The sequence below is a fragment of the Mytilus californianus genome, unplaced genomic scaffold, assembly GCF_021869535.1.
Source record: "Mytilus californianus isolate M0D057914Y unplaced genomic scaffold, xbMytCali1.0.p SCAF_31, whole genome shotgun sequence".
Lineage (NCBI taxonomy): Eukaryota > Metazoa > Mollusca > Bivalvia > Mytilida > Mytilidae > Mytilus > Mytilus californianus.
Genome location: NW_026262681.1, coordinates 1,918,691 through 1,945,077, shown reverse-complemented (window position 1 = coordinate 1,945,077; position 26,387 = coordinate 1,918,691). Strand labels below are relative to the sequence as shown.

Here is a 26,387-nt window from a genome sequence, read left to right as displayed (position 1 = left end):
AAATGCATTTTTAAGAACTACAATAAATAGACAAAAGATAAACGTGTCTTTGCTAGAGTAGTTATTATATATTTTTTTTATTTGACTCTATAAACGTAACTGCAGCAATCTCTTTATCATGTGAAAGGGAAGATGCTTGAAAAAGTAAAATAACATAAATACCGAACTCCACAAAAAATCAAAACGGAAAGTCCCTTATCAAATGGCAAAATCAAAAGCTTAAACACATCAAACGAATGGAAAACAACTATCATATTCCTGACTTGGTATTTCCTGCAAAAGACATACTACTATATACTATGTACTGAAGACGTTAAAGTTGAATTAACCTTAACTTATTCCACCTGTATATATAGAAATGAAAAAAATATATGGGCATACATTTTTGTATTACATCACTTTACTATTTGTTTGTCACAATTTGGTTAGGAAGAGGTTGTACTTAAGTGCGCTGCAACTCGTACTTGAAACTTTTAATAATTGCACAATACACAGCTAATGAGGTAACACTTGTTTCTAAGAACAACTTTTTCTCATTCAATTAATAAAAACATCCATATCGTCACACGTCTGTTGGGATATAACAATTTTTTTCGAACATCCATTTTGTTAAGTTTAATTTAGGACTTCGTTTATACTTATTATTGAGTTTTTCACAGACAGAACAATACATAGACTGCAAACCCTCCTTTCGTGTATGTCCTTTGAAAAAAATCTTATCTTTTGCTTTCAAATAATTAGTGTATGTACTTTCATTACTTCCTACATTTGTCATGTACAAAGCAAGTTGTGTAGGCGAACTAAAATCTAATGAAGATATAAAGGTGTCGTGTGGTAAAATGTCCTTTATATTTCGGGCTCCTCGGTAAACGGGAATAATGTCAAAACCGTCCTGATATAGTCGGAATATCTTTTCAGTAACGTAGTCATTACATATTGAATTTTCAAACGCCAAGTAAAACTTGTAATCTTTACTTAAATCCTTAAAGCATTTGTCACTATTCCAAGAAGAGGAACATTTTTTACCGCAGTTCCCATATATATCTATTTGTATGGTTTGCATCATTTCCTTAATATACTGGTACCTCTTTGAAACGGATTTACAGTTGCTTACTACCCAGGCAACATTCTTTGACTTTTCTCGGAAAAGACTCGTATAATTTTTTTCACTTTGTATGTGTCTCCTGTCCGGTAACCCATACGGATAAGATATATCAGCATCCGATCTGTAGCTATATACCCAATCAAATTTATTGTCCCATCCTTTTTTCAAAAAGTGCTTTGCTGTATGTATTTCAGATTCATATGACGTGAATACCCATATTTGACCGGATGTTTTATTTGGAACCTTTATATTCATCTCTGTGTGATGAAATAATATTGCATCACATGTGCCATGCGTAGTGTCATCTGATGATTCACGGACTATGCAATTCCTAAACGCACAATTTCTAAATTCATATGAAAGGATATCTTTTGGAGCCCAGAATGGTTTTGTGTGCCACATCATTGAATAAACTTGGTTAATATTTGTATCTCCTTTACCTGTGTTTATATTCTCAATTGAATGTGTTATTTCCCCCTCTGTCGTAGATAGTTTTATGAACTCTGACTTATCATATTGTCTCAGAATTTTATTATATTTTCCTTCAGCTAACTTTGCGGTGAAGTTTAAAGTTTTAAGACTGGCATCATCGAAATATACGTAAATCAGACGGATTAAAGTTAAAGTTGTTGTAAATATACATATTCCAAAGTACTTTTTAATTGTTCTGTTGTTTGTGAACTGCATCTTAAGGGCCCCTACAATATATCAAAGTCATACTTTTTTAAATAGTTGTTTACCAAAAAAACATCAAATTAAGATATAATCACTATTAAATGAAATTAAGTCTTGAACGGTAACTTTAATCTTAACAGCAATTGAAACAATAAATTATTCTGTCACATTCAGCTTTTCAGACTTAAACTGTTATATAAACTGTTCAGGCAATTACGATGACCAACAGATAAAATGCATAGTATATTTAGATGCAGACAATGTGTTTTGTAAAGATATAAACTGTTTTTTGAATCAGAACTGTCATAAACTTACACTTAAAAGTATCACATCATGTAATTTTGTTATAGTATACTTACAATACGCCGAGTTTATCTGGAAATGACATAAATTCAACTTGTAATGGTGGACGAAAAACGACTAACGAGATGCATCTCGCAAAATCTCATCATACGCAGCTTATTTCAATACAGGCAATGCAAATAGTCCACGAGATTCCAATCCTTCTCACTATACAAATCCTTGACAAAACGCATTTGACTAGCAGGTCGAACAACTGATGTTCTTAAACCCTGCTGACTGCCATTGGCGATTGCCAAATAAACGGATCACAAGATGTAACAAAATGGATCTTATAATAATTTATTATCAAACAGAAAACAATAAACTTGCGGAAAAGATGGTATACCGCAAACATGAGGACCAAAAATTGGTACACTATATCCGGATTTCGACAATTAATGTCTCTTCAGTGATGTTAGGAATCGAAACGTTATTTGGAAGGCCGTATAATTTACCTCAAATTAGGATAGACTCTTGAATTTTGAAGGGTCGAAATAGGATGAACGGATCACATAAACCCGAAGGCAAATATAATACAAGCCCAAACGAAAAAATATAAACGAGTCTAAATTGAAAACAACGTTCAAACTTATGATTGCGTTTATAATTCAAAATCAAAATCGTCTCGCTTGTCATAGATTATGGTTTTGAGATGACAACTTATGTCAAATTCGAGGTATAAGTCTAAAACTGAGGCGGAGGAAACTGTGACTTGTGTTTCTTTAATTTCTAGTTCTAGAGGATTTATTAATGAAACCCAATCAGAAAAGTTTGGATTGTTAATGGAAAGAACATCATCAATATATCTGAATGTGAAATTAAATGATCTGGCTTCTTTGATTTTCTTATTTTTGACAAGTGTCTGAAGGAACAGAAGGAAGTAAGAGTCTTTATCCATAATTGGCATATAGACATTAATTAGACAAGCATCCACGTGAGATGAGATTAAAATGGCTATCACCCTTTCATTTCTATCAGGTAGTTTCTGAATTTGGCTGTTTCTCGCCATAAGATGGAGACCCCTGAACGGCTTCTAGGAAATTTAATACAAGTCAGAGGTTCAATTGAATCATGACATCTAGTATGATTATCATGGTCAGGTAGTATTGAATATAAGATACTTGCTTAGCATTCCCAGAGAAAATGTTCTTGTAGGCATATAATGTGCGATTCCTGACTTAGGAGTTGAATGAAATATTTATTTGATCTCACTCCCTCTATATTGCAGGTTGTTATTCTGATGTTCGCGATTTTAGGAGTGATTCCTCCTGAAGTAGTTGATCTGGTGGTTGTTCTATGAGGCACATCTCTTGAAAAAGGTTGGTTCTGTTCTTCTATTGTTGGATTATCATCTTTGAGTAGGATTGAAACGTGTCCAAGTTGTTGGCATTGGTCAAGTGCTTCTGTTCTCGTGTTGTTATTTTCTTGAGCAACCTGTGTATTGTGAACAATTGCTGTGTGTTGAACCAGTTTCTCTGAAGTGGGAGCAGTCATAATGAGGCCAGAGTGTCTGTCTTTGTCTGGTTGTACCGTGCTTGCATTTGTTCTACATGGTTGTACATTTTTCTGGAGGAGAGAGTAAGAGGGCTCATGCTGGTGATGTTTTGTATATCATGCGATATATTTCTATTTTGATTTGATGAAATGCCTTTATGTTGTTTGGTGCGTTGACTTGTTTGTGGTTGGTATAATGAATCATTGTCGTATCCTGGATATTTCCTGGTATGGATTGCTACTGTAGAATGATTCAAACTTGTTGTAGGTTGAATGTTTGGATGAAAAGTTTGCTGTTGCTTGAGTGATTTGGGTAGACGTGTGCTCTACGGTGCCAAATTAGCCGAATTTGTCATCCAGTTTTTCGGGTGTTTGAGTCCGAGGTTCCTTGATTAGGGGATGTACCTCTTTCATCAGGACAATCAGTAGATTCAACTTGGTTATTGCTTTGTTCAATATATAGTAAATCATCATTTTAAATTCAAATTAGATCTCTCATATTGTTTCAGGTCGTCTTCCTTGATGTTTGAGCAGATGTGGTGGTACCAATTGTTCCAAGAATCACAGGCAATACCTTCATTTAGGACAGATGATTTGTTTGTTTTTATCCTCTTCCTGTTGCTGAGTATTGAAGGTATCAATGATTGCTGGTCTGGAGGTAGTTTTTCCGTGGCTCTCCAGGTTGCTCTTCACTCTTCTCGATTGTAGTGACCATTTTTTCCATCCTGATGTATAATAGTTGATGTGGTATCCTTTAGGTTTTTTAGTTGAGTCTTGATAGTGTTGTTACATATATCTAGTTCTTTAAATTTGCTCTTAATTTCTGAACATAGACTATCAAAGATATCATTAATGAAGATATCAATTCTATTGCAATTAACTGTCATTTTATTTGTATAGAAACAATTGATGGTAAATTTGCGCATATTTCTAGTTGATATTTTGAATTTCTGTTATATACCTTGTAGCTAGAATCGATCTTGAGATTTGTGAGTTCAATGCAATGTTGTTCAAGTACATAGAAATAAGAAGATGTGGTATAAGTGCCAATGAGACAACTCTCCATCCAAGTCACAATGTGTAAAAATTAAACAATTATACGTAAAAGTACGACAGTATAGTTAGTAGAAATGTCAGTAGATTGTAGTAGTGTTAAACTTCTGGACTGTGCCAGTTTGTATGCTGCTGTACTGAATTCTGCCACAAAAATATTGCTTGCTTTCATCTCGAATGTTAAATGTTGGTAGTTGCACTTGAATGTTGTTGTTTCCAGAGCCTTGTCTCTGTTTGTAGCATAATTTATATTACTGTTGGTTGTATGATTTACCGGCAGTCAATTGTCTGTTATAGAGCCTTTTTACATGTTCCCATCTCCATTGCGCTAGCCATCTTGTTTTGCTGTAGCCACAGGGAATTTAGGGTTGGTACATGTAGAATAAGACTGAATTAAGACAAATGCCACATTTATAGCAACTGGGTTTCCACCTGGCACCACAAGAAGTCACTAAGATGGTTTCTATTGGTTGTATATGTATGGAGTGTTTGGTTTAGCGCTGCACAACCACACTAACCAGGTTAGGACCAGTAAATACCTCTTGTTGGTATAGCGCGGAAAAAACCACACTAACCAGTAATAAATTTATCTTTTAATACGGCAGGTTTCAGACTTTCACTACGTATGTATCAAAAGACTGAAAATGCAGGACTTCCTTTCCAATTTGGTGGCTAAAGTTTAAAAAAACGTGCAGCAGAAGTGACTATTGAAAATAAATACAATTTAAGTAAGAGAAAGAGTGTTTCTGAGGCATAATAACCCATCATTTTCTGTATGCGGTAGTAAAATGTTTAAATATAAAAAAAACATCTTGGAAATTACAATTTATCATTGGCATAGAGTTCCTGTTAAGTTCAGGACCTAAACAGTGAAAAGAAAGTATAACAGAATGTATGTCTGTTTTGTTTCTTATTTTGGCAAAGTTGACCTTAGATGGATTTGGCTATTAATTGTATGTCATTTTTGGTTATATAGCTATTTAACTGTTTGGGTTCCTATGTATCCTTGGCATTCAAATATTCGGCTTTGAGCGTTCCTGATGAAGGTAAATTCAGTTAAACACTTCGGACGGATGCAATTTATAACGCGTTGGTTTCATGTTTTATTAAATCAATGTTTAATCGAAAGATTTCCAATGTTTTTCTTATGATCTAGAAATCATGGATATTGCCAATTTTCACTTTAAGATATTTTTTTTTCAGTTTCCAAAAACAAAAACATTGCTTTTAGACATTTAATGCTACACACAGTAAGCTTAAAAAATAAAAAGAAGCATGTAATAAAAAACATACATAAAGGGAGGGGACTTGGACCAGTAAATTATTAGAAAAAAATATTAATCCCAAGCTTTTTAGGGGAAAATATGTTTCAGCACTTTCTCTGATTGCATGTTTACCTCTATTTTGTCATAATTTGAAAGATATAATTATTGATTCAAGGCATACATCTTCTTAGAGTACACATAAATACTTCATATTGATTCAGCATTCAATGATTAAGAAACAGATGGTTTTCTTAATAGATCTACACGAAAAGATGTTTTATAAAGATTATGGATATCAAATGTACATGTTTTATATAATCTATTCTATTCTAGAGTAATATTTTGAGAGAATTTCTGTTAGAATCCATTGTCAGTTATATCTGTGAACTAAATTTTTTCCCGATCCTAATTGGGTGTTTTATATGCAATATTTAAATAAAGATAATGTATCTAAAACTAATGATGAACACTGAAATGCAACAACTCCAGGCCACTGGCATAATTATGATGCCCACGACAATATAAAAATAAGAAGATGTGGTATGATTGGCAATGAGAAAACTCTCCACAGGAGACCAAATGACACAGAAACTAGAAAAATAACGGCCTGATTTCTGTTTTGTTGTGTGTTGTTTCATTTCAAAAAAAGAGATTATAAAATAAAAAGAAAACATTTACAAAATGTAGTTGTTTCTGTTTTTAATCATTCAGAACTTGCCAGGTCTTAAGAGATATAGAGCTTGACATATGACATGGATACCCATCCACCATTTGCAGTCCCCCTTGAGTTGTCATGTCTGTATTTAACAATATATATTGAATTTTCAAGGTTTCAACAGAAAATAAAAACTTCAACTCTTATTATAAAATAAAACCACCAGTCCCTCAATTGCTGAAAGCTTAATAGAATGATGAAAAAGTTGCATTTTCAGGCTTCAACAGAAATGTCAAATTACTTCATAGAACATATGTACAAATGCAATAACAGGTATTGCCAATGCCAAGAGTATCAGGATGTATTCTGGGTGTGACAGCTACTAAGTATTTTTCAACTGAAAAACACAATTCCAAATCACGAATATCAAATAACTGAATATTTCTAATCAAGATATAAACATGATTAAGTAAATTGACAATATACTGTAAAAAACCTGAAAATTGCATTTCATGAATAATATGAAATGTTGTATCTTTCAGTGGATATAAATGTAATCAAATTATTAAATCAAAACATAAAACAAGCCCATGTGGTGTGAAAAATAAATACATAATGATATAAAAAAAATATGTAAGTCTAAATTGTACCATATATAAAACCATTTCTGGTAACATATACATAAATATGTGGAATAATGAAGAATTATCAATTAAAAAAAATTACCATGTTGACCTGATATGTAATTTCTCATCAAATGCAGGTGCATGCAGCTAAATAATTGTAAACCTATAATGGACTTAATCATAATAAATATGGATTTATTTATGTAAACTGCATGTAGATAGAACAACTAATGAAGGATTGATTGGAGATGAACAGGGAATAAGCAAAAACATTTATATTTTAATGTGATATCATCTTCGTTCTTTTGCAATTACATATGTAAACCATAAAATAAAGATCTGACTGTGTTCAAATTAGTTTTCCTCTGTCTTTTATCTATGATATATCAGATTTTATTATGTTTACACTGCGGTCATGTCATCAAGGACAAATCCTGACATGCTAACAGATCACAATAATTTACAACTGGACTTCGCAAAAAAATAGGTTTAATTTATAAAAATAGGTCTAATTTATTTGTTCAGTGTATGTTCAATGGTGTTAATATGTCCTTTGATTGAGCTAAGCTATTTCAGTTGATATTTTATAGTGTGTCTTTCTATGTTGTGATGTGGCACTATTGTTTCGAAAAAAGGGTGAAGGTTTGGTACCATTAAAACGTTTAAACCCGCTGCATTTGTTTGCACCTGTCCTAAGTCAGGAATCTGATGTTCAGTAGTTGTCGTTTGTTGATGTGGTTCATAAGTGTTTCTCGTTTCTCGTTTTTTATATAGATTAGACCGTTGGTTTTCCCGTTTGAATGGTTTTACACTAGTATTTTTTGGGGCCCTTTATAGCTTACTGTTCGGTGTGAGCCAAAACTCCGTGTTGAAGACCGTACTGAGACCTATAATGGTTTACTTTTATAAATTTTGATTTGGATGGAGAGTTGTCTCATTGGCACTCATACCACATCTTCTTATATCTAATTAATAAGGCAGTTATTAAAGGATATGATCAGTCAGGATTCTACTTCGTCAAAATGATCTCCCCATTACGCCACTTAATTATTATAATCATAAAAATGGAAGCCATTGTAATGATAACACGCTGTCAATGTAGCTCTAAAAAAAAATCAATTTATCCTCATAGCATCATTACGATCCTAAAAATTGAGAATGAGGACTAATTACCCTTGATAACACACACACAAAATGAATGTTTTTGAAGTTATGCATTTTCAAATTTACCAATTTGGCATTTTTTACCTTCTCTAATAAAGAGTTCTTTTTCTTTTGTTTAATTTCAACTGGGTTTCCGCCTGATGATTGGGAGCTCTATATACATATTCTTATATGGATAATGTGCTGAATTCAATATATCTGTGTGATTTTTAAGAAAATAGACAACTAATATTCACATTTTGTAATTGTGTACTGAAAAACATCATTGAGGCATGCAAAGGGAAAATAAATCCCAAAAAAAATAACAGATTTTATTCATTTCAATGACATGTTGACTGTCTTTTCCTCTGCGACGGTTTTGTCATATTTCTGAGCTGTTTTGGTCAAGAGCAGAGAAATTTAAAGAAACAAATATAGGAAATAATTGAGCGGCCTTACCAAATTGTGCAAATGTGAATAGAACTTGTGCTCGTGTGTAAACAACGAATGGTAACGTAATGTGACCATCCCTGTTCTGTTCTCCATGTTCCAGTTTATCAAAATAAACCAGTCACATTTTTTTTCTAGGTTAACCAGGTCTGTGTCAATTCGTTCAGAGCTGAAAATTTGTCAATGACAGTCGAAGTTGAAAAATGGCGGTTCCGACAACTAAAAAAAATGGCTTCAATTTCTTTTTCAACGACACATTACTTTGACTTCTTATGTTTTTCAAATAATTAAAAACTCATGATATCATGTTTACCGGTCATGATATGTTTGGTTTCATAAAATATGATTCCTACTAGGTCGTTTTTCCACGCAAATATTTTTTTCTGCGCCGCGACATCTGTTGATGGCTTTCTTAGAAAGTATCTCCATTTGAATCTCGGATAATAAATCCGGGGTTATTAACGGACAAATCAGGGATTTGTTGTCCGGCTGGATAATTTAACCAGCTAGCACGATCAAGCAAACAAGGCGAAAGATTAAAAATAGTATTTACGTCGAGTTAGCTACATTTTTAAACGCCCGTATATCAAAACACACGAACAAACACACGATGACATTCACGTATAAAACATTTTTCAAATATTGATCTTATCATTATTTGATATTATTCAACCATATTTAGGGGTTTTTAACTATTTGTGACAGAGCGAATTCACTTTTGTCAAGCCATATCATAATGACCAAAAACAAGAAAAACAATCTAATTTTATTATTTATTTAAAAACACCCTAAATTGTTTAATGATTACGTAGATAACAAGAATTAAGGATTAAAGAATATTAAAAAATAGATTAAAATGGAGAGATAAAGGAACGTCATCTTTCTGTTTTTCGATTTTATTTTTAAAGGGGAGCAACCCTTGATACACACCGGAAAATTTTCACCCATTTTGTATCCAAATTATTAAAATCTGAACACGACTAAACTCGATCTGACAATATATGAACGTAAATTTGTATACATGGTCTGATTTCATCTGAAACCGCCTTAACAGATCTAAAACGCTCGCTAGAACATTCCGCTTTATTCATTTTGACATGCCTGAACGGACTAAATTACCTGCTGTACGTGACTATCGATCAGAACGGCATTTGAAAGTCTGAAAAAGTCTTGACGTTTTGTTCTTGCGTTAAATTCAATCGATTGAGACTTGATCAGACCAAAATGACCGTTTGAAACTGAAATCTTGTTACCAGTGTTTTGCTTGACCGACTGTGACTTATCACCATTTTTTACTTCCAGTAAATAACACGACGGTTGTCACTTTTGAAACAGGAACTGCTCTTCATCGGGGTTCACCCTTGTTAACCTTTGTTTTTTGTAGTGTGTGTATTGTTCAACGTTTATTTTTCTGTGTAGATATTAAAATCTATATTCTACTTCGCTAGATATGTAATTCAATCAATTCAGAGATTACGACCTCTAATGTTCAATAACGATGGATGAATTTAATGACAGGAAAAAAATATCCCATATATGAAACCGAATCCGTTTCATTACAAATTTCTCAAACCGTTTATTATAATCATCAAGTGTCCTAAAGCCTATTCAACTTGAAGAAAATTTAGAAATGGAAGACAAAATATGAACGTGATTAACACAAGTTATTTTTTCCTTCGGTTGATTAACAACATTCAATTTTCCAACGGTCATCTTATTGTGCATGTAAAAAGAAATCTAGTGGAATGTGTTGTAAATGCATTTTTAAGAACTACAATAAATAGACAAAAGATAAACGTGTCTTTGCTAGAGTAGTTATTATATATTTTTTTTATTTGACTCTATAAACGTAACTGCAGCAATCTCTTTATCATGTGAAAGGGAAGATGCTTGAAAAAGTAAAATAACATAAATACCGAACTCCACAAAAAATCAAAACGGAAAGTCCCTTATCAAATGGCAAAATCAAAAGCTTAAACACATCAAACGAATGGAAAACAACTATCATATTCCTGACTTGGTATTTCCTGCAAAAGACATACTACTATATACTATGTACTGAAGACGTTAAAGTTGAATTAACCTTAACTTATACCACCTGTATATATAGAAATGAAAAAAATATATGGGCATACATTTTTGTATTACATCACTTTACTATTTGTTTGTCACAATTTGGTTAGGAAGAGGTTGTACTTAAGTGCGCTGCAACTCGTACTTGAAACTTTTAATAATTGCACAATACACAGCTAATGAGGTAACACTTGTTTCTAAGAACAACTTTTTCTCATTCAATTAATAAAAACATCCATATCGTCACACGTCTGTTGGGATATAACAATTTTTTTCGAACATCCATTTTGTTAAGTTTAATTTAGGACTTCGTTTATACTTATTATTGAGTTTTTCACAGACAGAACAATACATAGACTGCAAACCCTCCTTTCGTGTATGTCCTTTGAAAAAAATCTTATCTTTTGCTTTCAAATAATTAGTGTATGTACTTTCATTACTTCCTACATTTGTCATGTACAAAGCAAGTTGTGTAGGCGAACTAAAATCTAATGAAGATATAAAGGTGTCGTGTGGTAAAATGTCCTTTATATTTCGGGCTCCTCGGTAAACGGGAATAATGTCAAAACCGTCCTGATATAGTCGGAATATCTTTTCAGTAACGTAGTCATTACATATTGAATTTTCAAACGCCAAGTAAAACTTGTAATCTTTACTTAAATCCTTAAAGCATTTGTCACTATTCCAAGAAGAGGAACATTTTTTACCGCAGTTCCCATATATATCTATTTGTATGGTTTGCATCATTTCCTTAATATACTGGTACCTCTTTGAAACGGATTTACAGTTGCTTACTACCCAGGCAACATTCTTTGACTTTTCTCGGAAAAGACTCGTATAATTTTTTTCACTTTGTATGTGTCTCCTGTCCGGTAACCCATACGGATAAGATATATCAGCATCCGATCTGTAGCTATATACCCAATCAAATTTATTGTCCCATCCTTTTTTCAAAAAGTGCTTTGCTGTATGTATTTCAGATTCATATGACGTGAATACCCATATTTGACCGGATGTTTTATTTGGAACCTTTATATTCATCTCTGTGTGATGAAATAATATTGCATCACATGTGCCATGCGTAGTGTCATCTGATGATTCACGGACTATGCAATTCCTAAACGCACAATTTCTAAATTCATATGAAAGGATATCTTTTGGAGCCCAGAATGGTTTTGTGTGCCACATCATTGAATAAACTTGGTTAATATTTGTATCTCCTTTACCTGTGTTTATATTCTCAATTGAATGTGTTATTTCCCCCTCTGTCGTAGATAGTTTTATGAACTTTGACTTATCATATTGTCTCAGAATTTTATTATATTTTCCTTCAGCTAACTTTGCGGTGAAGTTTAAAGTTTTAAGACTGGCATCATCGAAATATACGTAAATCAGACGGATTAAAGTTAAAGTTGTTGTAAATATACATATTCCAAAGTACTTTTTAATTGTTCTGTTGTTTGTGAACTGCATTTTAAGGGCCCCTACAATATATCAAAGTCATACTTTTTTAAATAGTTGTTTACCAAAAAAACATCAAATTAAGATATAATCACTATTAAATGAAATTAAGTCTTGAACGGTAACTTTAATCTTAACAGCAATTGAAACAATAAATTATTCTGTCACATTCAGCTTTTCAGACTTAAACTGTTATATAAACTGTTCAGGCAATTACGATGACCAACAGATAAAATGCATAGTATATTTAGATGCAGACAATGTGTTTTGTAAAGATATAAACTGTTTTTTGAATCAGAACTGTCATAAACTTACACTTAAAAGTATCACATCATGTAATTTTGTTATAGTATACTTACAATACGCCGAGTTTATCTGGAAATGACATAAATTCAACTTGTAATGGTGGACGAAAAACGACTAACGAGATGCATCTCGCAAAATCTCATCATACGCAGCTTATTTCAATACAGGCAATGCAAATAGTCCACGAGATTCCAATCCTTCTCACTATACAAATCCTTGACAAAACGCATTTGACTAGCAGGTCGAACAACTGATGTTCTTAAACCCTGCTGACTGCCATTGGCGATTGCCAAATAAACGGATCACAAGATGTAACAAAATGGATCTTATAATATTTTATTATCAAACAGAAAACAATAAACTTGCGGAAAAGATGGTATACCGCAAACATGAGTACCAAAAATTGGTACACTATATCCGGATTTCGACAATTAATGTCTCTTCAGTGATGTTAGGAATCGAAACGTTATTTGGAAGGCCGTATAATTTACCTCAAATTAGGAAAGACTCTTGAATTTTGAAGGGTCGAAATAGGATGAACGGATCACATAAACCCGAAGGCAAATATAATACAAGCCCAAACGAAAAAATATAAACGAGTCTAAATTGAAAACAACGTTCAAACTTATGATTGCGTTTATAATTCAAAATCAAAATCGTCTCGCTTGTCATAGATTATGGTTTTGAGATGACAACTTATGTCAAATTCGAGGTATAAGTCTAAAAATGAGGCGGAGGAAACTGTGACTTGTGTTTCTTTAATTTCTAGTTCTAGAGGATTTATTAATGAAACCCAATCAGAAAAGTTTGGACTGTTAATGGAAAGAACATCATCAATATATCTGAATGTGAAATTAAATGATCTGGCTTCTTTGATTTTCTTATTTTTGACAAGTGTCTGAAGGAACAGAAGGAAGTAAGAGTCTTTATCCATAATTGGCATATAGACATTAATTAGACAAGCATCCACGTGAGATGAGATTAAAATGGCTATCACCCTTTCATTTCTATCAGGTAGTTTCTGAATTTGGCTGTTTCTCGCCATAAGATGGAGACCCCTGAACGGCTTCTAGGAAATTTAATACAAGTCAGAGGTTCATTTGAATCATGACATCTAGTATGATTATCATGGTCAGGTAGTATTGAATATAAGATACTTGCTTAGCATTCCCAGAGAAAATGTTCTTGTAGGCATATAATGTGCGATTCCTGACTTAAGAGTTGAATGAAATATTTATTTGATCTCACTCCCTCTATATTGCAGGTTGTTATTCTGATGTTCGCGATTTTAGGAGTGATTCCTCCTGAAGTAGTTGATCTGGTGGTTGTTCTATGAGGCACATCTCTTGAAAAAGGTTGGTTCTGTTCTTCTATTGTTGGATTATCATCTTTGAGTAGGATTGAAACGTGTCCAAGTTGTTGGCATTGGTCAAGTGCTTCTGTTCTCGTGTTGTTATTTTCTTGAGCAACCTGTGTATTGTGAACAATTGCTGTGTGTTGAACCAGTTTCTCTGAAGTGGGAGCAGTCATAATGAGGCCAGAGTGTCTGTCTTTGTCTGGTTGTACCGTGCTTGCATTTGTTCTACATGGTTGTACATTTTTCTGGAGGAGAGAGTAAGAGGGCTCATGCTGGTGATGTTTTGTATATCATGCGATATATTTCTATTTTGATTTGATGAAATGCCTCTATGTTGTTTGGTGCGTTGACTTGTTTGTGGTTGGTATAATGAATCATTGTCGTATCCTGGATATTTCCTGGTATGGATTGCTACTGTAGAATGATTCAAACTTGTTGTAGGTTGAATGTTTGGATGAAAAGTTTGCTGTTGCTTGAGTGATTTGGGTAGACGTGTGCTCTACGGTGCCAAATTAGCCGAATTTGTCATCCAGTTTTTCGGGTGTTTGAGTCCGAGGTTCCTTGATTAGGGGATGTACCTCTTTCATCAGGACAATCAGTAGATTCAACTTGGTTATTGCTTTGTTCAATATATAGTAAATCATCATTTTAAATTCAAATTAGATCTCTCATATAGTTTCAGGTCGTCTTCCTTGATGTTTGAGCAGATGTGGTGGTACCAATTGTTCCAAGAATCACAGGCAATACCTTCATTTAGGACAGATGATTTGTTTGTTTTTATCCTCTTCCTGTTGCTGAGTATTGAAGGTATCAATGATTGCTGGTCTGGAGGTAGTTTTTCCGTGGCTCTCCAGGTTGCTCTTCACTCTTCTCGATTGTAGTGACCATTTTTTCCATCCTGATGTATAATAGTTGATGTGGTATCCTTTAGGTTTTTTAGTTGAGTCTTGATAGTGTTGTTACATATATCTAGTTCTTTAAATTTGCTCTTAATTTCTGAACATAGACTATCAAAGATATCATTAATGAAGATATCAATTCTATTGCAATTAACTGTCATTTTATTTGTATAGAAACAATTGATGGTAAATTTGCGCATATTTCTAGTTGATATTTTGAATTTCTGTTATATACCTTGTAGCTAGAATCGATCTTGAGATTTGTGAGTTCAATGCAATGTTGTTCAAGTACATAGAAATAAGAAGATGTGGTATAAGTGCCAATGAGACAACTCTCCATCCAAGTCACAATGTGTAAAAATTAAACAATTATACGTAAAAGTACGACAGTATAGTTAGTAGAAATGTCAGTAGATTGTAGTAGTGTTAAACTTCTGGACTGTGCCAGTTTGTATGCTGCTGTACTGAATTCTGCCACAAAAATATTGCTTGCTTTCATCTCGAATGTTAAAATGTTGGTAGTTGCACTTGAATGTTGTTGTTTCCAGAGCCTTGTCTCTGTTTGTAGCATAATTTATATTACTGTTGGTTGTATGATTTACCGGCAGTCAATTGTCTGTTATAGAGCCTTTTTACATGTTCCCATCTCCATTGCGTTAGCCATCTTGTTTTGCTGTAGCCACAGGGAATTTAGGGTTGGTACATGTAGAATAAGACTGAATTAAGACAAATGCCACATTTATAGCAACTGGGTTTCCACCTGGCACCACAAGAAGTCACTAAGATGGTTTCTATTGGTTGTATATGTATGGAGTGTTTGGTTTAGCGCTGCACAACCACACTAACCAGGTAAGGACCAGTAAATACCTCTTGTTGGTATAGCGCGGAAAAAACCACACTAACCAGTAATAAATTTATCTTTTAATACGGCAGGTTTCAGACTTTCACTACGTATGTATCAAAAGACTGAAAATGCAGGACTTCCTTTCCAATTTGGTGGCTAAAGTTTAAAAAAGAACGTGCAGCAGAAGTGACTATTGAAAATAAATACAATTTAAGTAAGAGAAAGAGTGTTTCTGAGGCATAATAACCCATCATTTTCTGTATGCGGTAGTAAAATGTTTAAATATAAAAAAAAACATCTTGGAAATTACAATTTATCATTGGCATAGAGCACCTGTTAAGTTCAGGACCTAAACAGTGAAAAGAAAGTATAACAGAATGTATGTCTGTTTTGTTTCTTATTTTGGCAAAGTTGACCTTAGATGGATTTGGCTATTAATTGTATGTCATTTTTGGTTATATAGCTATTTAACTGTTTGGGTTCCTATGTATCCTTGGCATTCAAATATTCGGCTTTGAGCGTTCCTGATGAAGGTAAATTCAGTTAAACACTTCGGACGGATGCAATTTATAACGCGTTGGTTTCATGTTTTATTAAATCAATGTTTAATCGAAAGATTTCCAATGTTTTTCTTATGATCTAGAAATCATGGATATTGCCAATTTTCACTTTAAGATATTTTTTTTTTCAGTTTCCAAAAAAAAAATCATTGCTTTTAGACATTTAATGCTACACACAGTAAGCTTAAAAAATAAAAAGAAGCATGTAGTAAAAAACATACATAAAGGGAGGGGACTTGGACCAGTAAATTATTAGAAAAAAATATTAATCCCAAGCTTTTTAGGGGAAAATATGTTTCAGCACTTTCTCTGATTGCATGTTTACCTCTATTTTGTCATAATTTGAAAGATATAATTATTGATTCAAGGCATACATCTCCTTAGAGTACACATAAATACTTCATATTGATTCAGCATTCAATGATTAAGAAACAGATGGTTTTCTTAATAGATCTACACGAAAAAATGTTTTATAAAGATTATGGATATCAAATGTACATGTTTTATATAATCTATTCTATTCTAGAGTAATATTTTGAGAGAATTTCTGTTAGAATCCATAGTCAGTTATATCTGTGAACTAAATTTTTTCCCGATCCTAATTGGGTGTTTTATATGCAATATTTAAATAAAGATAATGTATCTAAAACTAATGATGAACACTGAAATGCAACAACTCCAGGCCACTGGCATAATTATGATGCCCACGACAATATAAAAATAAGAAGATGTGGTATGATTGGCAATGAGAAAACTCTCCACAGGAGACCAAATGACACAGAAACTAGAAAAATAACGGCCTGATTTTTGTTTTGTTGTGTGTTGTTTCATTTCAAAAAAAGAGATTATAAAATAAAAAGAAAACATTTACAAAATGTAGTTGTTTCTGTTTTTAATCATTCAGAACTTGCCAGGTCTTAAGAGATATAGAGCTTGACATATGCCATGGATATCCATCCACCATTTGCAGTCCCCCTTGAGTTGTCATGTCATATATTGAATTTTCAAGGTTTCAACAGAAAATAAAAACTTCAACTCTTATTATAAAATAAAACCACTAGTCCCTCAATTGCTGAAAGCTTAATAGAATGATGAAAAAGTTGCGTTTTCAGGCTTCAACAGAAATGTCAAATTACTTCATAGAACATATGTACAAATGCAATAACAGGTATTGCCAATGCCAAGAGTATCAGGATGTATTCTGGGTGTGACAGCTACTAAGTATTTTTCAACTGAAAAACACAATTCCAAATCACGAATATCAAATAACTGAATATTTCTAATCAAGATATAAACATGATTAAGTAAATTGACAATATACTGTAAAAAACCTGAAAATTGCATTTCATGAATAATATGAAATGTTGTATCTTTCAGTGGATATAAATGTAATCAAATTATTAAATCAAAACATAAAACAAGCCCATGTGGTGTGAAAAATAAATACATAATGATATAAAAAAAATATGTAAGTCTAAATTGTACCATATATAAAACCATTTCTGGTAACATATACATAAATATGTGGAATAATGAAGAATTATCAATTAAAAAAAATTACCATGTTGACCTGATATGTAATTTCTAATCAAATGCAGGTGCATGCAGCTAAATAATTGTAAACCTATAATGGACTTAATCATAATAAATATGGATTTATTTATGTAAACTGCATGTAGATATAACAACTAATGAAGGATTGATTGGAGATGAACAGGGAATAAGCAAAACATTTATATTTTAATGTGATATCATCTTCGTTCTTTTGCAATTACATCTGTAAACCATAAAATAAAGATCTGACTGTGTTCAAATTAGTTTTCCTCTGTCTTTTATCTATGATATATCAGATTTTATTATGTTTACACTGCGGTCATGTCATCAAGGACAAATCCTGACATGCTAACAGATCACAATAATTTACAACTGGACTTCGCAAAAAAATAGGTTTAATTTATAAAAATAGGTCTAATTTATTTGTTCAGTGTATGTTCAATGGTGTTAATATGTCCTTTGATTGAGCTAAGCTATTTCAGTTGATTTTTTATAGTGTGTCTTTCTATGTTGTGATGTTACACTATTGTTTCGAAAAAAGGGTGAAGGTTTGGTACCATTAAAACGTTTAAACCCGCTGCATTTGTTTGCACCTGTCCTAAGTCAGGAATCTGATGTTCAGTAGTTGTCGTTTGTTGATGTGGTTCATAAGTGTTTCTCGTTTCTCGTTTTTTATATAGATTAGACCGTTGGTTTTCCCGTTTGAATGGTTTTACACTAGTATTTTTTGGGGCCCTTTATAGCTTACTGTTCGGTGTGAGCCAAAACTCCGTGTTGAAGACCGTACTGAGACCTATAATGGTTTACTTTTATAAATTTTGATTTGGATGGAGAGTTGTCTCATTGGCACTCATACCACATCTTCTTATATCTAATTAATAAGGCAGTTATTAAAGGATATGATCAGTCAGGATTCTACTTCGTCAAAATGATCTCCCCATTACGCCACTTAATTATTATAATCATAAAAATGGAAGCCATTGTAATGATAACACGCTGTCAATGTAGCTCTAAAAAAAATCAATTTATCCTCATAGCATCATTACGATCCTAAAAATTGAGAATGAGGACTAATTACCCTTGATAACACACACACAAAATGAATGTTTTTGAAGTTATGCATTTTCAAATTTACCAACTTGGCATTTTTTACCTTCTCTAATAAAGAGTTCTTTTTCTTTTGTTTAATTTCAACTGGGTTTCCGCCTGATGATTGGGAGCTCTATATACATATTCTTATATGGATAATGTGCTGAATTCAATATATCTGTGTGATTTTTAAGAAAATAGACAACTAATATTCACATTTTGTAATTGTGTACTGAAAAACATCATTGAGGCATGCAAAGGGAAAATAAATCCCCAAAAAAATAACAGATTTTATTCATTTCAATGACATGTTGACTGTCTTTTCCTCTGCGACGGTTTTGTCATATTTCTGAGCTGTTTTGGTCAAGAGCAGAGAAATTTAAAGAAACAAATATAGGAAATAATTGAGCGGCCTTACCAAATTGTGCAAATGTGAATAGAACTTGTGCTCGTGTGTAAACAACGAATGGTAACGTAATGTGACCATCCCTGTTCTGTTCTCCATGTTCCAGTTTATCAAAATAAACCAGTCACATTTTTTTTCTAGGTTAACCAGGTCTGTGTCAATTCGTTCAGAGCTGAAAATTTGTCAATGACAGTCGAAGTTGAAAAATGGCGGTTCCGACAACTAAAAAAAATGGCTTCAATTTCTTTTTCAACGACACATTACTTTGACTTCTTATGTTTTTCAAATAATTAAAAACTCATGATATCATGTTTACCGGTCATGATATGTTTGGTTTCATAAAATATGATTCCTACTAGGTCGTTTTTCCACGCAAATATTTTTTTCTGCGCCGCGACATCTGTTGATGGCTTTCTTAGAAAGTATCTCCATTTGAATCTCGGATAATAAATCCGGGGTTATTAACGGACAAATCAGGGATTTGTTGTCCGGCTGGATAATTTAACCAGCTAGCACGATCAAGCAAACAAGGCGAAATATTTAAAATAGTATTTACGTCGAGTTAGCTACATTTTTAAACGCCCGTATATCAAAACACACGAACAAACACACGATGACATTCACGTATAAAACATTTTTCAAATATTGATCTTATCATTATTTGATATTATTCAACCATATTTAGGGTTTTTTAACTATTTGTGACAGAGCGAATTCACTTTTGTCAAGCCATATCATAATGACCAAAAACAAGTAAAACAATCTAATTTTATTATTTATTTAAAAACACCCTAAATTGTTTAATGATTACGTAGATAACAAGAATTAAGGATTAAAGAATATTAAAAAATAGATTAAAATGGAGAGATAAAGGAACGTCATCTTTCTGTTTTTCGATTTTATTTTTAAAGGGGAGCAACCCTTGATACACACCGGAAAATTTTCACCCCTTTTTGTATCCAAATTATTAAAATCTGAACACGACTGAACTCGATCTGACAATATCTGAACGTAAATTTGTATACATGGTCTGATTTCATCTGAAACCGCCTTAACAGATCTAAAACGCTCGCTAGAACATTCCGCTTTATTCATTTTGACATGCCTGAACGGACTAAATTACCTGCTGTACGTGACTATCGATCAGAACGGCATTTGAAAGTCTGAAAAAGTCTTGACGTTTTGTTCTTGCGTTAAATTCAATCGATTGAGACTTGATCAGACCAAAATGACCGTTTGAAACTGAAATCTTGTTACCAGTGTTTTGCTTGACCGACTGTGACTTATCACCATTTTTTATTTCCAGTAAATAACACGACGGTTGTCACTTTTGAAACAGGAACTGCTCTTCATCGGGGTTCACCCTTGTTAACCTTTGTTTTTTTTAGTGTGTGTATTGTTCAACGTTTATTTTTCTGTGTAAATATTAAAATCTATATTCTACTTCGCTAGATATGTAATTCAATCAATTCAGAGATTACGACCTCTAATGTTCAATAACGATGGATGAATTTAATGACAGGAAAAAAATATCCCATATATGAAACCGAATCCGTTTCATTACAAATTTCTCAAACCGTTTATTATAATCATCAAGTGTCCTAAAGCCTATTCAACTTGAAGAAAATTTAGAAATGGAAGACAAAATATGAACGTGATTAACACAAGTTATTTTTTCCTTCGGTTGATTAACAACATTCAATTTTCCAACGGTCATCTTATTGTGCATGTAAAAAGAAATCTAGTGGAATGTGTTGTAAATGCATTTTTAAGAACTACAATAAATAGACAAAAGATAAACGTGTCTTTGCTAGAGTAGTTATTATATATTTTTTTTATTTGACTCTATAAACGTAACTGCAGCAATCTCTTTATCATGTGAAAGGGAAGATGCTTGAAAAAGTAAAATAACAAAAATACCGAACTCCACAAAAAATCAAAAGCTTAAACACATCAAACGAATGGAAAACAACTATCATATTCCTGACTTGGTATTTCCTGCAAAAGACATACTACTATATACTATGTACTGAAGACGTTAAAGTTGAATTAACCTTAACTTATACCACCTGTATATATAGAAATGAAAAAAATATATGGGCATACATTTTTGTATTACATCACTTTACTATTTGTTTGTCACAATTTGGTTAGGAAGAGGTTGTACTTAAGTGCGCTGCAACTCGTACTTGAAACTTTTAATAATTGCACAATACACAGCTAATGAGGTAACACTTGTTTCTAAGAACAACTTTTTCTCATTCAATTAATAAAAACATCCATATCGTCACACGTCTGTTGGGATATAACAATTTTTTTCGAACATCCATTTTGTTAAGTTTAATTTAGGACTTCGTTTATACTTATTATTGAGTTTTTCACAGACAGAACAATACATAGACTGCAAACCCTCCTTTCGTGTATGTCCTTTGAAAAAAATCTTATCTTTTGCTTTCAAATAATTAGTGTATGTACTTTCATTATTTCCTACATTTGTCATGTACAAAGCAAGTTGTGTAGGCGAACTAAAATCTAATGAAGATATAAAGGTGTCGTGTGGTAAAATGTCCTTTATATTTCGGGCTCCTCGGTAAACGGGAATAATGTCAAAACCGTCTTGATATAGTCGGAATATCTTTTCAGTAACATAGTCATTACATATTGAATTTTCAAACGCCAAGTAAAACTTGTAATCTTTACTTAAATCCTTAAAGCATTTGTCACTATTCCAAGAAGAGGAACATTTTTTACCGCAGTTCCCATATATATCTATTTGTATGGTTTGCATCATTTCCTTAATATACTGGTACCTCTTTGAAACGGATTTACAGTTGCTTACTACCCAGGCAACATTCTTTGACTTTTCTCGGAAAAGACTCGTATAATTTTTTTCACGTTGTATGTGTCTCCTGTCCGGTAACCCATACGGATAAGATATATCAGCATCCGATCTGTAGCTATATACCCAATCAAATTTATTGTCCCATCCTTTTTTCAAAAAGTGCTTTGCTGTATGTATTTCAGATTCATATGACGTGAATACCCATATTTGACCGGATGTTTTATTTGGAACCTTTATATTCATCTCTGTGTGATGAAATAATATTGCATCACATGTGCCATGCGTAGTGTCATCTGATGATTCACGGACTATGCAATTCCTAAACGCACAATTTCTAAATTCATATGAAAGGATATCTTTTGGAGCCCAGAATGGTTTTGTGTGCCACATCATTGAATAAACTTGGTTAATATTTGTATCTCCTTTACCTGTGTTTATATTCTCAATTGAATGTGTTATTTCCCCCTCTGTCGTAGATAGTTTTATGAACTCTGACTTATCATATTGTCTCAGAATTTTATTATATTTTCCTTCAGCTAACTTTGCGGTGAAGTTTAAAGTTTTAAGACTGGCATCATCGAAATATACGTAAATCAGACGGATTAAAGTTAAAGTTGTTGTAAATATACATATTCCAAAGTACTTTTTAATTGTTCTGTTGTTTGTGAACTGCATCTTAAGGGCCCCTACAATATATCAAAGTCATACTTTTTTAAATAGTTGTTTACCAAAAAAAACATCAAATTAAGATATAATCACTATTAAATGAAATTAAGTCTTGAACGGTAACTTTAATCTTAACAGTAATTGAAACAATAAATTATTCTGTCACATTCAGCTTTTCAGACTTAAACTGTTATATAAACTGTTCAAGCAATTCGCTTGAGGTCAATCCAGTACTGTTCAGTAGCATCTCAGACAATTCAGTATGATGTTAATGTGTACTGGTAAATAGCAGCTACGGAATAGTCTGAACATAGACTGAACATATCGTAATTGAACTGAAACGAAATGTTTGAACAGTACTGAATTTAACGCAGTGCATAAGTCTGTAAAATGACTGAAAAATTGAAAATGACGTATAATTTTTTGTTCAGTCTTTTAAGAGCTGTTCAGATCAAAATGACCGTTGGAACAGATCAAAATTGGTTTACTAGCGAATGCTTTGGATTAATTCCTTATTTAGGCGTAAATCAATATATTAAATATATAAATGCCTAAGAATTAACTTAAACAATGAGTGTTATAAAATAGTTGTTACATTTTATTTATTCACGCAATATTTCGCTAAACAAATTATCTTCATCGGGCGCGTGCAGACATCCAGGTAAAATCGGATGCTGTTCAGAAATTTTTACAGTTTATCGTACATGTACTTTAAAGTTAGTTTTGCAGATTATTGTACATTAGCGTGTTAAAGTTACATTCTTAGGCATTTTTATAATTTATTTTAGTAACTGCATCAGTTTATCTTCAAACTGATCCACGCCTAGACAGATTGAATGTTGATTGTTGCTATTTTTAGACACTATATACATATAAATGTTATATATTTATATATATCGTGTATGACAAACACGTTAAAATATCCATGAAATAAACCCCCTTGTGACGTAATGTAACAAATATTACTTGTTTAGTATATTAAAAAGTAAAATCACAAAAATACCGAAATCCGAGGAAAATTCAAAACGGAAAGTTTCTAATCAAATGGCAAAATCAAAAGCTCAAACACATCAAACGATATATAACAACTGTCATATTCCTGACCTGGTACAGGCATTTTCTAATGTAGAAAATGGTGGATTAAACCTGGTTTTATAGCTGGCTAAACCTCTCACTTAAACGGTTATATGCACCCGTGATATATGTACAAATAACAAACTAATGTGAACAATCATGTAGCATGTTACACGAACTCGTCTTCAACAAATTTGTGATATTCAACACTGTGTTTTTGCAAATTTATTGTAGTAAAAGACATTACAATTTGCAAACAATAGAACAATGCTAAAATTGATGTCTGTATGGTCCTATTTCAAAATTATTTCGTTTGGATCTTCATATTTTTTGTTGACTGAATTTGAATAAGAACCATAGAGCTACGGTTCCGCGGCTAACTGGCATATGGGTTTTACAAATAGTTCTAAAACAACTTATCCCGATTAATGGGTCTGGACAAGTCAAAAATGTATCTGAAGCAAATAGATAACACATAGGATGATTGACCATTTTCAAAACATAGATGAAAAAGGATATGATTGTCATTTGATACAAACACAAAGCCTCTGACATGATGAAAAGTGGATTGAATTTGGTTGGTCGGATAATGTTTCAAACAAGTTTTCAGACAACTGTTGTTGATGTGTTCAACTGTTATTCAAGGGGCTTACGCATGTATTAAATAATATCGCTTTAAATGAAATTATTTATCGATTCCGATATCTCTTGGACAATGATGTCTTACAGCTTTCTTTTTATATGTTTTACAAGGAATTTTTGGCCTGTGCATTAAGGCAGAACACGACATTTCATGCTTTATACTGTTTGACGTAGAGATTTTAGAAAATTAAATCAAAATCAAATGCGTAAGCAGACAACACACAATTGTACAATGCAGTACAAAGTAAAATAACAAAGGGAAATTCAAAACGGAAAGGTCTTTATAAACTGGCAAAATTAAAAGCTCAAACACATCTAACGAATGCAAAACAACTGTCATATTCCTGACTTGGTCTTTGATTTCCTTATGAAGAAAATGGTGGATTAAACCTAGTTTTATAGCTAGCTAAACCTCTCACTTGTATGAGTCGCATAGAATTATGGTAGACAATCATTTGAAATATGAACAGAAAATATCAAAATTCTTCACTATATTACGAAAAAAAATGTTTGGAGTCAAATAGTAGCGCATACAAAACATACAAATATTTAAAAATATGTATTTACAAGTAAAAAATAAAAATAAAATCGCTAGGTAATTACCTTGGTTATAACAACGACAACATATGTAGATTAATAGTTGAAAAGATGCATTCGAAAAGAGTTAATCTTTACTACATATTAATCGATTGTATTCTGCCAACGCATCCGGTAATACTCCTTTTGGAGATCATGTGATTCCCTTAGTTTTATTTCTTACCTTGATTCGTCTATCCGTAGTCGATTTATGATATTTTCATTATCTATCACGAGAACAGTTTTAAATAATTCTCGAATTCCTGAATGATGACACACGAATTATTCTGCAGTATATGTTTGTCAATAAACATATGGCGTTATTAATTATATTTACAATGATCGTTTTTAAGTTATGTTATCATACATTTATGTCCTATTACTTTGTGAACAGCATTTTTTTACATAAAATCGAGAATGGAAACGGGGAATGTGTCATAGAGACAACAACCTAACCAAAGAGCAAAAAACAGCCCAAAGCCCCTAATTGGTCTCCAACGCAGTGAGAAAATCCCGCACCCGGATAACAATGATTAGAAAAGTTCCTGTTTTTCAACCCAAGAGGCTTGCCAGTGTAAACCAGTAGTAATGATCTAAGAAATGCTTTATGGGCCAGTGATGTGCATAAACTTATCTTCTGCTCACGCTCTAACCGGATAAGACACGGCGAATTGTTCGGCTTTGCCATAAGGATAGTTCTAGCTATAAAACCAGGTTTAATCCACCATTTTCTACATAAGAAAAATGCCTGTACCAAGTCAGGAATATGACAGTTGTTATCCATTCGTTTGATGTGTTTGAACTTTTGATTTTGCCATTTGATTATGGACTTTCCTTTTTGAATTTTCATTGGAGTTCAGTATTTTTGTGATTTTAATTTCCATTTTTTGGAAGGCGTAGGAAAATCCCATATACGTATCCCGATTTATTTGGTTCAGATATGGATCGATTATCGGCTTTCTGCACATTGATATCGTAAAATATCAGCCTCAAGCCACAATATTAACCTTTTTGGTGAGTGAACTTGTATAAGTAACCATTATGTTGCGTAATGATTTAATTGAACCTCAGAACAAACATGATAAAACTCTTATTCATATATTTCATCAATGTAACTGTTTAACCATTGACCAAACCATTGCAAAAGCGTTGAACGATGTTACGAAAAAGAAATTTAATGAATACAGAGATATAAGATATAATTTTATAGCAACACAATATTTACCACAC

General features: G+C 32.7%; 2 protein-coding genes across 4 annotated transcripts; both read right to left on the bottom strand.

Moving 5' to 3' along the window:
• Positions 1-458: 458 nt before the first annotated feature.
• Positions 459-25,430, bottom strand: LOC127736486 (4-galactosyl-N-acetylglucosaminide 3-alpha-L-fucosyltransferase 9-like). Of its 3 annotated transcripts, none has more exons than XM_052247037.1 (2): positions 25,342-25,430; positions 459-1,803 (listed from the first exon to the last, which is right to left on the bottom strand). In XM_052247037.1, exon 2 carries the CDS (start codon positions 1,790-1,792, stop codon positions 563-565), a length of 1,230 nt encoding a protein of 409 aa, XP_052102997.1. In that variant the 5' UTR covers positions 1,793-1,803; positions 25,342-25,430; the 3' UTR covers positions 459-562. The 3 variants fall into 3 exon arrangements, 2 of the variants coding, with proteins under 2 accessions (XP_052102997.1, XP_052102996.1); XM_052247036.1 differs by lacking the exon at positions 25,342-25,430 and adding an exon at positions 25,185-25,299; XR_007998982.1 differs by lacking the exons at positions 459-1,803; positions 25,342-25,430 and adding exons at positions 22,856-22,885; positions 25,185-25,301.
• LOC127736488 (glycoprotein 3-alpha-L-fucosyltransferase A-like) lies at positions 11,021-12,348 on the bottom strand. Its single transcript, XM_052247039.1, has one exon. The coding sequence runs from the start codon at positions 12,070-12,072 to the stop codon at positions 11,125-11,127; it is 948 nt and encodes a 315-aa protein (XP_052102999.1). The 5' UTR covers positions 12,073-12,348; the 3' UTR covers positions 11,021-11,124.
• Positions 25,431-26,387: the final 957 nt, after the last annotated feature.